This window comes from Actinia tenebrosa, unplaced genomic scaffold, assembly GCF_029948245.1.
Source record: "Actinia tenebrosa isolate PJP-AT-01 unplaced genomic scaffold, QUT_ActTen_1.0 PGA_scaffold6__47_contigs__length_16458017, whole genome shotgun sequence".
Lineage (NCBI taxonomy): Eukaryota > Metazoa > Cnidaria > Anthozoa > Actiniaria > Actiniidae > Actinia > Actinia tenebrosa.
Genome location: NW_028292583.1, coordinates 9,722,967 through 9,737,444, shown reverse-complemented (window position 1 = coordinate 9,737,444; position 14,478 = coordinate 9,722,967). Strand labels below are relative to the sequence as shown.

General features: G+C 36.8%; 1 protein-coding gene and 1 long non-coding RNA gene across 4 annotated transcripts; one reads left to right on the top strand and one right to left on the bottom strand.

The window, feature by feature from the left end:
* Nucleotides 1-27: 27 nt before the first annotated feature.
* Nucleotides 28-7,877, top strand: LOC116304332 (ATP-dependent (S)-NAD(P)H-hydrate dehydratase). 3 transcript variants are annotated; one of them, XM_089038902.1, is made up of 11 exons: nucleotides 28-231; nucleotides 316-429; nucleotides 1,247-1,292; nucleotides 1,402-1,490; nucleotides 1,915-2,023; nucleotides 3,368-3,418; nucleotides 3,483-3,533; nucleotides 3,621-3,725; nucleotides 4,554-4,677; nucleotides 5,480-5,612; nucleotides 6,281-7,877. In XM_089038902.1, exons 1-11 carry the CDS (start codon nucleotides 65-67, stop codon nucleotides 6,447-6,449), a joined length of 1,158 nt encoding a protein of 385 aa, XP_088895028.1. In that variant the 5' UTR covers nucleotides 28-64; the 3' UTR covers nucleotides 6,450-7,877. The 3 variants fall into 3 exon arrangements, with proteins under 3 accessions (XP_088895028.1, XP_088895029.1, XP_088895030.1); XM_089038903.1 differs by lacking the exon at nucleotides 3,368-3,418; XM_089038904.1 differs by lacking the exon at nucleotides 3,483-3,533.
* LOC148906012 (uncharacterized) lies at nucleotides 5,680-13,350 on the bottom strand. Its single transcript, XR_016121529.1, has 2 exons — nucleotides 12,521-13,350; nucleotides 5,680-5,899 (listed from the first exon to the last, which is right to left on the bottom strand). It is a non-coding gene; the product is annotated as an uncharacterized LOC148906012 (long non-coding RNA).
* Nucleotides 13,351-14,478: the final 1,128 nt, after the last annotated feature.

The window sequence follows — 14,478 nt, the reverse complement described above, 5'->3', positions numbered from 1 at the left end:
AGTTTTTCTCTTCTCTCAAGGAAGGCCTTGTAGTCAAATCTTACCATGTATTAAAAATATTTGGATGGCATTGCGAAAAAATGCATTAAATAATTGCGTTTCTCTCCTCTACAGTCGGTTTTCAGTGAGATTTTTACTATCCTGCGTGTTAAGTAGTAAAGGGAGACTTACAATGGCTGAGAATGAAGGCTTATCTTCGGCAAACACTTGCAGAACTGTTCACCAAAGCAGGTAGCTTTGCATCTCATTCATGAGGAAGCACAAAGATGGCGCGCGTTTTTGAGATAAAAGTTATGTTTTCTTTCTATGTTGCAGTCAATATTCAAGCTCTGCACTTCTTGAAGCGGTTAAAGAGATAATTCCACCTCTTTTGGAGACGGCACATAAAGGTGAAGCAGGCAGGATTGGAGTGATAGGTGGTAGCCAAGAGTAAGTTCATTCGGGTGCAGCTATAAAATAAAAGGAAAGGGGCTATGATAAACGACGCTTTGCTGCAAACAACACTATAAAAGTCATTATCAATTAAAGATCTGTATATCCGAACTAGACCAGGATGTTCATTCTCAGAAAAGCTCTAACCTATTGCTCTAACCTAAAATACTGCTTTTAAATTTGTACCTAATAAACAAATTTTTGACAAGAAAAAAAAAAAAAGAGCAACAACTGAATAGCAACAAAATCAAGGCAATAAATAGACCCTGATTTAGCCTGGGCATAAGCTTAATGTTTCCCATTTCAGACCTTTTGTCATAATCTTGAGAGTAAACGCATGTGCACACGGTGCAACATTGCGCACAACATTGCAGGCAATGTTGCTGAAGTAGAATAGTTTTTTACTTCAACAACATTGCATGCAACAAATTGCATTGTGTCAGGGCTTGCAACATCAATAATTACATACAACATTGAGTGTAATGTGTGACCATTATGTGTGAGCAGAGTCAGTTTTTCAGAGTTGAGGGCATAGCAAAGTGTTGATCATGAGGGGGGGGGGTGGGGACATATCACTTTCGCACTAATACAGACGTCATTGTTTCATTGTTAGAGGTTCCTGCCTTGTCCACAAGTTTAGTAAGACTTAATTTGGGGGGGTGGGGGGGGGGGGGGTGGGGGTGGGGAAGGGGGCAATGCCAATGAGTAAACAACCTAGATTTGCTTTAATTTATCTTTCTATCTTTTTTTTTTTCAATTTTTCTTTCTTTCTTAGTTTTTTCTTTTTCTTTTTCTTTATTTTTACATTTTCTAGATATACAGGAGCACCTTATTTTGCTGCAATATCTGCATTAAAAACTGTAAGAAGTACCACAGATATAGCTATATATTTGCCTTTTATTTCTGTGTTTCAATTTATTGGAGTATGGTGATTTTTATCTATCTTCATGTGTTTTTTTCTCATTTAAGGGAGCAGATCTTGTCCATGTGTTCTGTACTGCTGATTCTGCTACAGTCATCAAATCATACAGTCCAGAACTCATTGTCCATCCATTACTGTGAGTAGGTTTCAGTATGAATCAGAAAGTCCAACCTCCCTCCTAGGGGATGTATGGAGATTTTCTAAAGCTAAACGATATCCACACCTCAAACCCCCCCTCCCCTCTCCCACTTTGAGATTTAAAGCCACTTAATGAGGGAGGCTCCCCCTTGGAATTCAAATCCCCCTTCCATGGGGGAGGTATGGAAATTTTCTGGTACTACGTACATATTACATGTATATCCTCCTAAGACCCTCCCCACACCTTGTGAATATCAATCCCCTTCCATGATTAATATTTTGTGGTAGCACACAATACAGCACACACACCCACCACTTGGGAATGCAAGCTATGCATATAATGAAACTTGACACTATGGGTATTTTTAATCCAAGAGAGTCTTCAAGCACTTCTTTTAAAAATATTTATCTTGGACTAATAGGGATAGAAAACATGCCGTCAATGAGATATCAGAATGGCTGCCAAGACTTCACAGTTTGGTGATTGGTCCGGGCATGGGCAGGAATCCAAACAACATTGATAACGCAAAGGTACATGTATATTTAGAATAGGCCTTTTGCAACAACAGGTCATGTGACCTACCCCCATAAAAAGTTTTAGCTTATAATGTAGACTATAGTAGAAATGGCATTACTGTAAATATAAAATTGAATATTTTTTAAGGATTTGTATAGGAAAATGTGCTGGATGGCATAGCACATTTCCCCATACAATTTAATCCTTATAAAATATTCTATTTTGTATTTAATATCATTTCTCCTGTTTTACATGTCATAAGCTGAAACTTTGACTTCTTACTAATATCAAGGTGCTCTTTCCATTTCTGGTGTTTATTTTGACACAACATCTCTTTTTATGGGGAGTAGGGTCACATGAATTGTCGTTGCAAAAGGCCTCTATTAGTACAGTATGTGGAATATTCCTCATGGGAATCAAGGGTGATATCGTGGTAGCGCACTCACATCTCACCTCTGGGGTCTCGGGTTTGATTCCTTGATTTGACATCACATGCTGGTAGAGTTTGTTAGGACTCGCCCTTTTTCCAGGGTTTTTCTCAAGGTTCTTGAGTTTTCCTTCCTCTGGTGTACTGTAGCTTGTGTTGCTGCTTACAATCTTTTGAAACAAAAGTCTATTATGTATATTCAGTGAATCAGCAAACAAGGGCATTGATCAAAAAGCATAAGCTTATAGAGAAATCACTGATAATTCACACAAAAAAGTATTGCAATAAGCAAGCATTGGAAAAATCATGAAAGGTTAACTACAGCCCTTTCTGTACTCTTATCAGTGATTGCTGGAGCCAATCAACAAGTGGTATTTTGAATAAATTTACACTGTATGTTAAAGGACATTAGCAATATAATTCAAGCAACCTATCATTAAAAGTATATACATAAATAGTCTTTATTGTGGTGTTTCATTTTATCTGGATCGTAAGGGTGGCGAGAAAATGAATTGTTACTTGTCCCTAGTCGACCCCTGTTCCGCCATTTTGAAAATCTTCAATATGCAAATTTATTCATGTGATGTCATTAGCAGGGTAGCATTGAAACATCTTACATTTACGGCTCCATAGTCTTACATAAAAGGACACTAGAAACTAATTTTTACGTTCACTTTCTTTAAAAACTAGTCCGAAAATCAAGGTCTGTTTTCATTCTACCCTGCTAATGACATCATATGGAAGTCAATTATTTCAACAGACTATTCAAGATGGTGGACGCTAAAGAATTTTGGCCAAATTAATTTGCTATTTCCCACTATATTGGTTTCTTCATGAAATGATAGCATATTTAATGTTGCACTATAGTGTGAGCCTTAAACAGGTTGTGTTTTTCTATATTGCCAATGTCCTTTAAAAATTGTTTCATCAGAGTGTCATAGAGAAGGCCATCAAACTAGGAAAGCAATTGGTTATTGACGCAGTAAGTATTTTCTTTTGAATCACAGAATTTCTGCTTAAAAATCCTTTAAAAATTGTTTCATCAGAGTGTCATAGAGAAGGCCATCAAACTAGGAAAGCAATTGGTTATTGACGCAGTAAGTATTTACTTTTGAATCACAGAATTTCTGCTTATTTAATACCTTTTTCATATGCTATAATGATACTCCTTTGGATTATTTCAGGATGGCTTGCACATAGTGACATCATATCCAGATCTTATCAAAAACTACACTAAAATAATCCTTACTCCTAATGTGGTGGAGTTTGCAAGACTTTACTATGCCGTGGTGAGATTATATTTATATATATACATTGAATCCCCAAGACTTTGACCTGTTTGAGTATATATGTATATATATATACATATATATGACAGACAGTGTTGTAAATCATTTCTCAGCAAACATTTGTTACCAGATTGTTCTAGAATATGCAATGTTCTTTTAGCATGTTTGCAGCTGGGGGGCTCCTTGTTTAAGCCGCATCTATACAAGTTTTTCTTGACAAATATCCTTGACATTTTCATTACTAGTGTAGACAATCAGCATTTTTTCCTTGACAAGGTTTTCTTGCTCGTGTAGATGATGAACTAATTTTACTTGACAAGTTTTGGTTGTGCCTGCAATGCCTTTTAATCAGCAGAGTATTAACAAAAATTTTTTTCCAGTCTCTCGTAGAACAAAAATCAAAATGGCTTTATCACTCCAACTTATTTTTGTTTTAGCCGTCAGTCAAAGACTGAGAACTAAACTCATTAATATTCCTTGCCACATTTTCCTTGTTGTCTATCTACTCAAGCAAATTTCAGCCTTGACTATTTTTCCTTGACAAGGAAAAGCTAGCATGCCAGCTTTTCCTTGTCAAGGAAAAATTGTTCATTTTACTCCATCTACACGAGCAAGTTTTTCTTGTCAAGAAAAACTTGTCAAGGAAAACTTGCTCGTGTAGATGCGGCTTTAATGTTTTCAACAATGAAATAGCATTCAAACATAATACATGTATGTATATAATATTGCTAAAGTGTCAAAGGTTTAGAGATCAGGTGTATATATATTGGTGGTTGTGTTGGTTTTATGTACTTTGATATTGAAATGAGTGCTATTTTGACCATATAGATGGGAGAGTCACTAGATCCCAATGGCGACAGTCAGACACAGGTTGAAGATCTCAGCAAGGCTCTAGGTCATGTGAGTATCTGTAGAAAAGGACAGGCAGACATCATATCAGATGGACATCAAGGTAAGGCGATATACTGTAATGGTGCTCCTTACTGTTCCTTATACTCAAAGCTATAGTGCTTCCGTTAATGCTTTGATTGTTTTGCTAATGCTGATGTTACCTACTACTTATACATTAATTATGGTTACTGATACTGGTGCTATTGGTGCTGATCCAACTGCTTCTATTGCATGTTTAACCGCCACCTGGTTGGCTCAGTTGGTTGAGCATTGGACTTTCGTGCTGGAAGTAGAGTTTTGAGTCCCAGCCAAACCAACACTCAGGGTCTAAAAAATAGCTGAGGAGAATGTGCTGCCTTTGTAATAACAACTACAAATGGTTAGACCTCCACGTGGCTCGGATGACCATGTAAAATGGCGGTCCTGTTACCCTCACATTACCTCACCCTGCAATGGAGGGACGTAAAAGAACCACTGAGGACGTAAAGAAACCCTGACAGTGACCACCCTTTACTGATGATTTTTTAATGGGTTGATTGTGGGATTGGCATGGGAATTTTATAGGGGACCCTGACGCGAGTCCTGTTATGCAGCACCAGCCTGCCTGAGCTGCATACTACTACTGCTACTACTGCTGGTACTACTACTAGAACTGCAGGTACTACTGCTACTGCTAATACTACTGCTTGTGCTGCTGCTGCTACTGCTACTAAAACTACTGCTACTGCTACTGCTGCTACTAAAACCACTGCTACTGCTGCTTCTGCTTCTGCTACTGCTATTATAAATCTTAGCTCCTTCTACTGGTGTACCCTTCCCTCCTTGGAGACAGACAATCATGACCATCTTTGTTTTGTGTCTAGTTGTTTTTGGTTCCACACCTGGAAGTAGTCGCAGATGTGGTGGTCAAGGAGACCTTCTCTCTGGTTCTATGGGAACATTTGTGTATTGGGCTTATAACTGGAGTGAAAAGAATAAAGGCGAAGAAAATTGCAGGTAAGAATAAGATACTTAGATTATATCTTAACAATACTTCTATATCACCAACAATAAGTGCATATGCTTGGGGAGACAAGGCTGCTTTTATTTGTTTAAAATACAAGTAAAACAACAGGAAAACAGGGGTGCACTGCTAATGCAGCACCTCCCACTGCGCCACCTCTCACTGCTGTGGTTGTGGGTTCCAGCCTTGGAGCCATCATCACATGGAAGTAGAGTTGCTTTTTGGTTCTCTCCTGTGCTTCAAGGGTTTTTCTCCAGGTTCTCCAGTTTATTTCCTCTTCCTATAAAAACAAATTCCAATTTGTTATGGCATTGAATGCTTTACAAATTAACCTCTGTCCCAGGATACTAAGCATTCACTCCTTGTAGTGAAAGAATTGCATTTTTTCTTCAAATTTGCAGCAGATAGAATAAATACACCAAGTACTCTTCAAGTACTCTATCACAGCTAATCTATCACAGCTAATCATCCACTTTTTAGTTTTAATTTTATCTCAATTTTGACCTGCTTACAAGTAATCATGACATTACATTCTACACTTTTTTTCAAGAGATCACTTTCCTTACGTAAATATGTTTCCAAGCTAGTGGCAATTCTCTGACCTTTCGCAAAATGAAGCTAAGCACAACATCCTGATATTTTCCCATTTTCATTCTTTTAGTCCATTAAATCCAACCATCCTTGCAGCCTATGCAGCAAGCAGTCTGACTCGCACATGTAACTCTCTGGCCTTTGCAAAAATGAGGCGTAGCATGACAACTTCCGATATGATTGCAGAAATCCAGGTTGCTTTTGAGAAGCTTTTTGGATCCACAGAAAATAATGAGTAAACTGAAATTATGATTCTGTTGAGGTCTTGTCATTGGTATCTTGGTTGACTGTTGTTCTCCTTTGCCATCGTTTTGGTTGAGAGATTCTTCTGTAAAAAGTACAATGATTTGAAGCTGGACCTGATGTGGTGGACTTTTGAAGAATTTGTAATGTAGTGGCTATTTTCCTAAACTGCTATTTCGTTAGACAACCAGAGGTTTCAGATTAGTTTTCTTGTCCAGGCATTTCTTACTTGGATGCTACATTGGCAAGCTTTCTCTTCTCCAGAATGTTTCTGTTTTCAAAGATATCAACATGTAGCAAAACAATATCCTCAGCTTAGAGGAATTACTGTGTGCAAAATGGTTGATGCTTTTAAGGTTCTTAGATTTTTTAATGATAATTTCCTTTTATTTTTTTCTTCTACTGAGTAAAATTAGCACACGAATAGATAACCATGTTTTCTAAAGACAAAGACCTTAGGGGGCAGAGAAACAGCAGACGATAAGCTGCTGAAAGATAGTCAAATAAACATTTAAAAAATATTCACAAAAATCAAAAATATATTATGCTAAAATGATGATATAACAATAACGTGAGAAATTAAAGAAAAATTATTTATAAATCATCATTCGTGATCTTATCATTAATGGCAGAGCCAATACAGTTTCTAGTTTTGTGCAGCCTTGAGGCTCAATCTCAAAGATAACTTAGGCATTTTATATGCTATCATCGCCATCATGTTTCAAACATTTGAATGTAATATGTAACACTAGGGTAAATATTAATGTCAATTATGAGTATCCTGTTTAAATATGGCTTTGCCTAAAGGGTTTTTGTTCTTATCTGTAGAAACTGTTTTTGAACAGTAGAAGTTACATCGTACTCAAGCATTTTAGATTATTATCAAGTGAAGTAAAAAAGTAAATAGTTTCTGAATTCTAAATTATGCTAGCTGATAAAATCTGGGTTGATGGTATAAAAGGACCTTTTCTTGGAAGTAATCTTTTCCCATTCCAGACCACGTGTCATTCCCTAGAGTATCATTTCTTTGTTTAATGGTTGCTCATGAGAAGACACATGAATGTAAAGACACAACTCAAGCAACAAAATAGAATGACACATGGTCTGATATGAAAAAACTAACTGAAATTATCCATTACCCCTCTTAGAGGAATCTTTTTTAGGAACCCCCCTCCCCCTACACGTCCGGAAATTCCAATTTTCTTCCATACAAACTCTGTAATTATTGTTCTTTCTCTGACCCCCTTCCTTCAGAAATTCCAAATTCCTCTGTGCGGTGGGTATAGATTTCTGGAACTTCACATTATACCAAGACTATATTTTGCATAGTTTGTAAATACGAAGGCCTATTTTGCATATTAGACTGTCAGTAAATGTATTAAAATGAATATAAACTACACAATAAAGAAGCAAAAGATTTAAAAGATTGTTATATTTTAACTAATATTCCCCTTAAAAAATTAAATCCCAATTAACATTAACACCAATGATACTTTCACCAAAATACCAAAGCTTTTTTCTAATTATGTATATTTATTTTTTCGGTTTTAAATTACTAACGAAAAATGAAATAAAATTTCCAGCCAATCACATTGCAATGCAAATCATTCTCACCGCTCCCCTCTAAGTAGCATACCTACCTCAAAAACAAACAAACCTCTTCAATAAAAACCTCTTGAAACTCCGAATTTTAATAAGTTCTCTTCAATTTCACCTGTCGTTCATTTTAAAAGCTTTCAAGTGTTTTTTTTTTTTAATTTTAAAAAACTACGTCTCCAATACATGTTCACATTAGATTTCTGTGCGTTTAGATGAGTGATTAGCTAGAGATGGTGTGAGGTAAAAAGGCCATCGCTTTCTTTTCCAGAAAAAAAAAGTGGAAGCATTACGAGTTTCCGAGCCTATAAAAAGGTGCTCTTTAGGAAGAGGGCGGGGAATGTAGCATGACATATCTCATTTTTCACCAGCCTTCCATCTAGATAATAACCAGTTTATTCTTAGCCTTGCTGATCAAACACACGCCCCAGTGTTTTACCGGTCCCTGTGGACTGAGGTCTATACTGGACACGCCCTAATGTTATAACAATTTTTCTCAGGGAAGCACGGGTGGCGTAGTGGTGAGAGCGCTAGCTCGCCTATCACCAATGCGACCCGGGTTCGACTCCCAGCTTTGTTGTTATGTGAGAAGAATGTGTACTTGGTTTTCCCATACCTTGAGGGTTTTTTTCCCGGTATTCCTCCCTCCGTAAAAATCGTCTTTTGAATTCCAATTTGGAACGAGGGCCAAATTTACTAGACTCTAAACGTTTTTTCTTTGTCCTAATTTAATTTATTGTACTCGTTTATTTAATAACTTTTCTTAATTTTTTTGCTTCATCTCCTATCTTGCTAATGTACTTGTTATTATTACTTGTCTTTCTTGCATTTGTCCTAAGTATTCCATGTAATTTAGTTTGTGTCTAAATGGATGTATAGACCCCCTCGATGAGTTTTTGCTCTTCGGGTTAATTTGTGATTAAATATGTTTAAATTTAAAAAGCAAAGCAAAACAAGGGCAACAGGCTTTTTATTCAACGGATACTATGTGCTACCCTGGTAAAAAACAAGAACGATTTATAACAACATTTATTCTGCTCACCAAAGGGCATAAATAATACGGTAGATCATGCAGGTCCCTATTGACCCGCGAGATCTATACTGGACACGCCCTGGTGTTCTAAAAATATTATCATGCTCGTTTTCGATGATTGACAATGTTAACAAATTCAATTGTATTACGTCTATTGACCTACCCTATATATTAAATCTAATCACTCTCTATTATAATAAAATCCAACTGCCTGAGGGAGAAAAAATACCACACCAAACAAACTCTCTCACGAACATGGGCAAGAATATTCCAGAACGACACCAGAAATCCATCTTTAATTCAGAAACTTGGCCGGAAATTGGAAGGTTACAATGCATTCATGTCAAGAGTGGATTATTAACGACCTGGTGCGCGTAGCTTAAGAGCCGGTTTTAGTTTTAATCACCAATAAAACAAGCCATTCGGAGATATCTGTGGTGTTTTTGAGGACTGCGTGCGTAATAAGATTAATATTTCTAGGGGGTTTAAGATGAAGAAAAACATTTTGCTAGCTTTGAAGTCAGTTGACGAAATAATGAAAAAAGGCCTCCAGCATATCTGAATTTAAAGATTTTAAATTTATCTTTTTAATGACAAAAGACAATTTCTTGTTGAGAAACCGACGATAGCCTCTTATTATTACCTGTGTTATGGTAGTGTGCAAAATGGTGGGCAATATTGCAGGCAATCAATGTTGCGGCGAGCCATGTCGTCGCACGACGCAATTTGTTGCACCCAATATTACCATGGAGTAGAAAACGATCCTACTTGAACTATATTGTCTGCGATATCGCGCGCAATGTTTCACCGTGTGTCAGCTGTGCCTCAGGTTAAGTTTTAAAGTAAGATTATTTTCGTTTATCATTTGTGGTATGAATGAAATTTGCAGCAACTTAACTGACAGCATGTCACTCACGACACTAAAATGGCTTCTTATTCATCAGTGCTTGTGCCATCAGTTTGATTTTAGTTATGACAGGTCATTTGATTTGGTGAAATACACTACGAAGACAACTCATTACTTTGCTTCTGACTACTATATCTGTGTTGTGCTTCTGACTTCAGTGTTGGAATGTCATAAAATTGAAATGGCTTCCCATTGTGTCCTTGACATGATTCCAACGGTTTCCAACACATTGAAGTGGGTTCCCATTGTTTCCTTGACCTGCTTCCAACAGTTTCCAAAACATTGAAATGGCCTCCCATTGTTTCATTGACCTGCTTCCAACAGTTTCCAAGACATTGAAATGGCTTCCCATTGTTTCCTTGTCATGATTTTAACAGTTTCCAAGACATTGAAATGGCTTCTCATCGTTTCCATGACACGATTCCAACAATTTTCATGACATTGTTATGGCTTCCCATTTTCTACTAGCTAGTCAGGTCAATCCACAAAAATGCTATGTAAGACATTGCCCAGTGAATCTTCCCTGTATGCTATTTTAAGTGTATCTGTTTCTGCTTCGGTGGTCTCCCTCTATCGTTTTTTATCCGCTTAGTTTTCTTGTGATTGCCTGATAACAGTAGGCCATGGATTAAGCTAAGATCTTTGACCATTAATGCCACCAGGGAAATAATTGTCGAACATTGTTATAATTGTCGAACATCATAAGGTTTATTGTAGTTTTACGCTTAGAGCCGTGTTGGGAAAACGATATTTTGGTTATACTTGAAGTGGTACTAAGATAAGTTGTACAAGAAAGTGATAGATGATGATGATAATTGATGATGATGATGATACATGATGATGATGATACATGATGATGTTAATACATGATGATCCATAATGATGATACATGATGATGATGATACATGATGATGAAACATGATGATGTCGATACATGATGATACATAATGATGATACATGATGATGATACATGATGATACATGATGATGATGATACATGATGATGATACATGATGATGATACGTGATAATGATACGTGATAATGATACATGATGATGATACATGATGATACGTGATAATGATACATGATGATACATTATGACGGTACATGATGATGATGATACATTATGATGGGCAGATGTTCAGATAATTACGATGTAAAATTGTCGGTGTCCTAAATCAAAACAGAGAAGACGAAAGTAGTCTTGTTTTTCCTATCGATAACAGTCATAAACAAACACACCGACCAGACGAAATCAATACACATCATCCCTCGTAACTCCACACATTATATCCCAAGTCAGTTTATCTCGAGGGTCTCATCCGCCTAGGGTGTGGCCCATGACCCTTCTTGCAAGAAAAACCTTATTTATCTTATTTAATTGGTTGAAAATGTAATGGATACCGCGATTCGATTATTGATTCTGTGGTCTGAGTTCACGCGGAGACCGAACCATGGAAACTAATGAGGGTAAAAAATATGGTACTGAGTATAGCTAGACTTACTGATATCTTACAAGGAGCCTTATCACTTCGCAATCCAGAGACGTGATCTGGCGAGTGGGCTCTGGCAAGTTTTATAAAAAAATCATTAATAGAAATTTAATAGTTTTAGTGCGGACGTGAGAAGAAGCATTGAAATGGCTTCCATTGAACATTCATAAGAAGATTAAACGCGCGCGCTTGTTTTTGTACTTTGATATAAACACGCTGGGAGACTCTCTCGTGCTCTACAGTTCCCTGCGCCCATTATGGAAATAATTAGAAGCTATAAAATAATAGTATAAGAATATAGAAGGTGCGTGAAAAACTTTTGATTATCATAAGATTCAATAAAAGAGTTCTTTATTCAATGAAATGAGATGAGATCAACTATATTTATACACGCTAACCTATTCAATAAATAAATATTGGTTTCCAATAGCTGCGTGATTAATCAGCCAGACTGAATAGAATTAAATATATCTACTACTACTACTTACTATTAACGAATTATTAAAACTATGGGAACATTATCAAAAGATCCATTTAAAATCTTTAAATTTGGAAAAATGCTGGAGACGTTTTTTATTATCTCGTCAACTGACTTCCACCAAGCTTTAACACGGTTTATATGTATGGAATTATTGACAATACGCATGCGCAGTTCAATTCTTTTATTGTGCTTTGCGATTCATGCACGGGGCTCGTGTGCGGACTGATAAAGTACTTGTCAAGCACCAGCATTTATGTTTAAACGCGTATTGATGTGTATAGGAACTGTAATTGAAACTCTGGGCCCGGTTGTACAAAGGGTGGATAGCGCTATCCGGCGGATAAATCCTTATTCAGTGGATTAGTCGATGCTGTTATCCAATAAATTGATCCACTAGATAAGATTTATCCGTCGGATAGCGCTATCCACCCTTTGTACAACCGGACCTTGAATGATAGCAACTAACCCGAGTCCTAATCAAAAAATTCAATATTAAAGGGTCCTTTGAAATTGTTTGCTTTTAATCGTGTATAAAGTTATTTCATATCTCGACTTACTTTAATAAGAAGGACTTTTTTTAACGGCGCTAAACCTTTTTTTAGGGAAACTTTTCGGTCCTCTTCTTTTCTTTCCTCTTTCCCTTCCCTTCTTTTCTTTTCCTTTTTTGCTTTTGTAATGGTTGTTGTAATTTTGGCCCCTGTTAAATGTTAAGACCAGCATATGTTGCACATAAGTAAAAACCAGCTCTTTCTATCCTTTACTTATCATTGAGACTCAAGGAGAAGTCTCCCAAGCCGGGGGCGATCGATGTCAGATAAGCAGATGCCTTCAAAAGAGAACGTAGAAAAATGTTAGATTCCAAATGGCAAACAAAATGCCAAAGATTAGACATCGTTACTGAACTATTAGAACCAATATAAGACAAGTACTGTGTCGAGCGAGCGGTTCTTGCTGACACACGGTAAAGGTTAAGCTTGGTCCTGTGCTCGTGGTCACAAAACAAAGTGAGGCTGCAAAGCAGAATGCTTCCGTCATCCTACGCGATTATATTTTATGTCTTTCCCATGTAGTATTTTATCTTCGTTTTATCTCGAACCAGCAATTATGGAAAAACACTTAGGTGAGTTAATGAGAGTTTTGGGACGTTAATTGAGGGTTAGAATCTGTGCTGGGATTGTCCCGTCAAAGCTGCCGTTGCTATTTCACTCACTGTTATCAACTTATCTCAAAACATTTGTTTTATTTTAGCTCTGGCTTTCATCAAGAACTTCATTTCTTTCAAAGTTTATCGCTGTTAATGAACTTAATGTTTTCATTCTGGCCTTCAAGTGGTTTGAAATCAAAATATTGGTAGTAATTGTTTTAGTATAGTCTGTGGAATGGTGATTTGAGCCGTAAATCTGTGTACGAGATATGGAACAAATCTTCCCAGGAACTTCATTCCAAAACGGGTCATTAAGGTAGGGAATAATCCAAAAATTATGAGCAAATATCTTATTTGAATAACCCGTGTTTCCTAATGAGCATAACATACGTTCCTTGAAGATGTTCACCGAGCTTCCCACCAGATATTCCTCTTTACCGATCAACTTGATAACCTTTTTCGTTAAGACCCTTATCTTGAACTTCTGTTTTGAGTGAAGTTTTGGTCAACTCTTCAACAGTGAATTAATTTAAGTTGAATTCTTTGAAGTTTTGGAAGCGGAGTTATTGAAGCTCTTAAATGAAAAGTACTTTTTGTGTTTTGCTTCGTGTAACATATTTTCTCCAGGAGCCTTTATCTTAAATTTGACAGGATTGACCTCTAACCTCCATTGTTAGCGAGTGTTAGGAATTGAAAAAACAGTCTCTATAAAGCTCAAAAAAAGTCACAAAATTAGCACACAGAAAAAACATTCGACTCGAAAGAAGCGAGAATGATAAATCTTTAAAACTGAAAAAACAGGTAAGGCATTTTTTGAGTTTAGTGAACGTCTTTTAAAACTGTTTCGCTTTAGTTTTACTGTAATCCTTTGTAACATGGTGCTTTTATTCTGTTATCTATATTACCTACAGATATTTCCGCCGTAAAAGTGGTGATATCCTGCATGAATATTACTGAGATCACAGCGTAAAGGTCATTAATACCACTCGACGAAAAAATGGATTTGTCATGTAGGCAAACATATAGACAAATATATGGGCAAATATCATATTTGACTAATAGTAGACAATATTTGCCCAATGACTGTATATGATATGTACCTACACATTTATCCCATGGGCACAGATGGCAAAGTCCGTATGGCCCAGTAAAATCCCAAACGGCAAATATATAGCAGATATCATATCATCCATACATTTACCCGGTAGTAAATGTGAATGCTCATTTGATATGTGCACGTATTTGCCCAGCCCGTATATGTGTTTTATGTCTTACGTATACCCTGTGTTTCCCCAGGCCGTATATGTGATTCATGCCTTACATATACCCTGTATTTTCCCAGGCCGTATATGTGATTAATGCCTTACATTT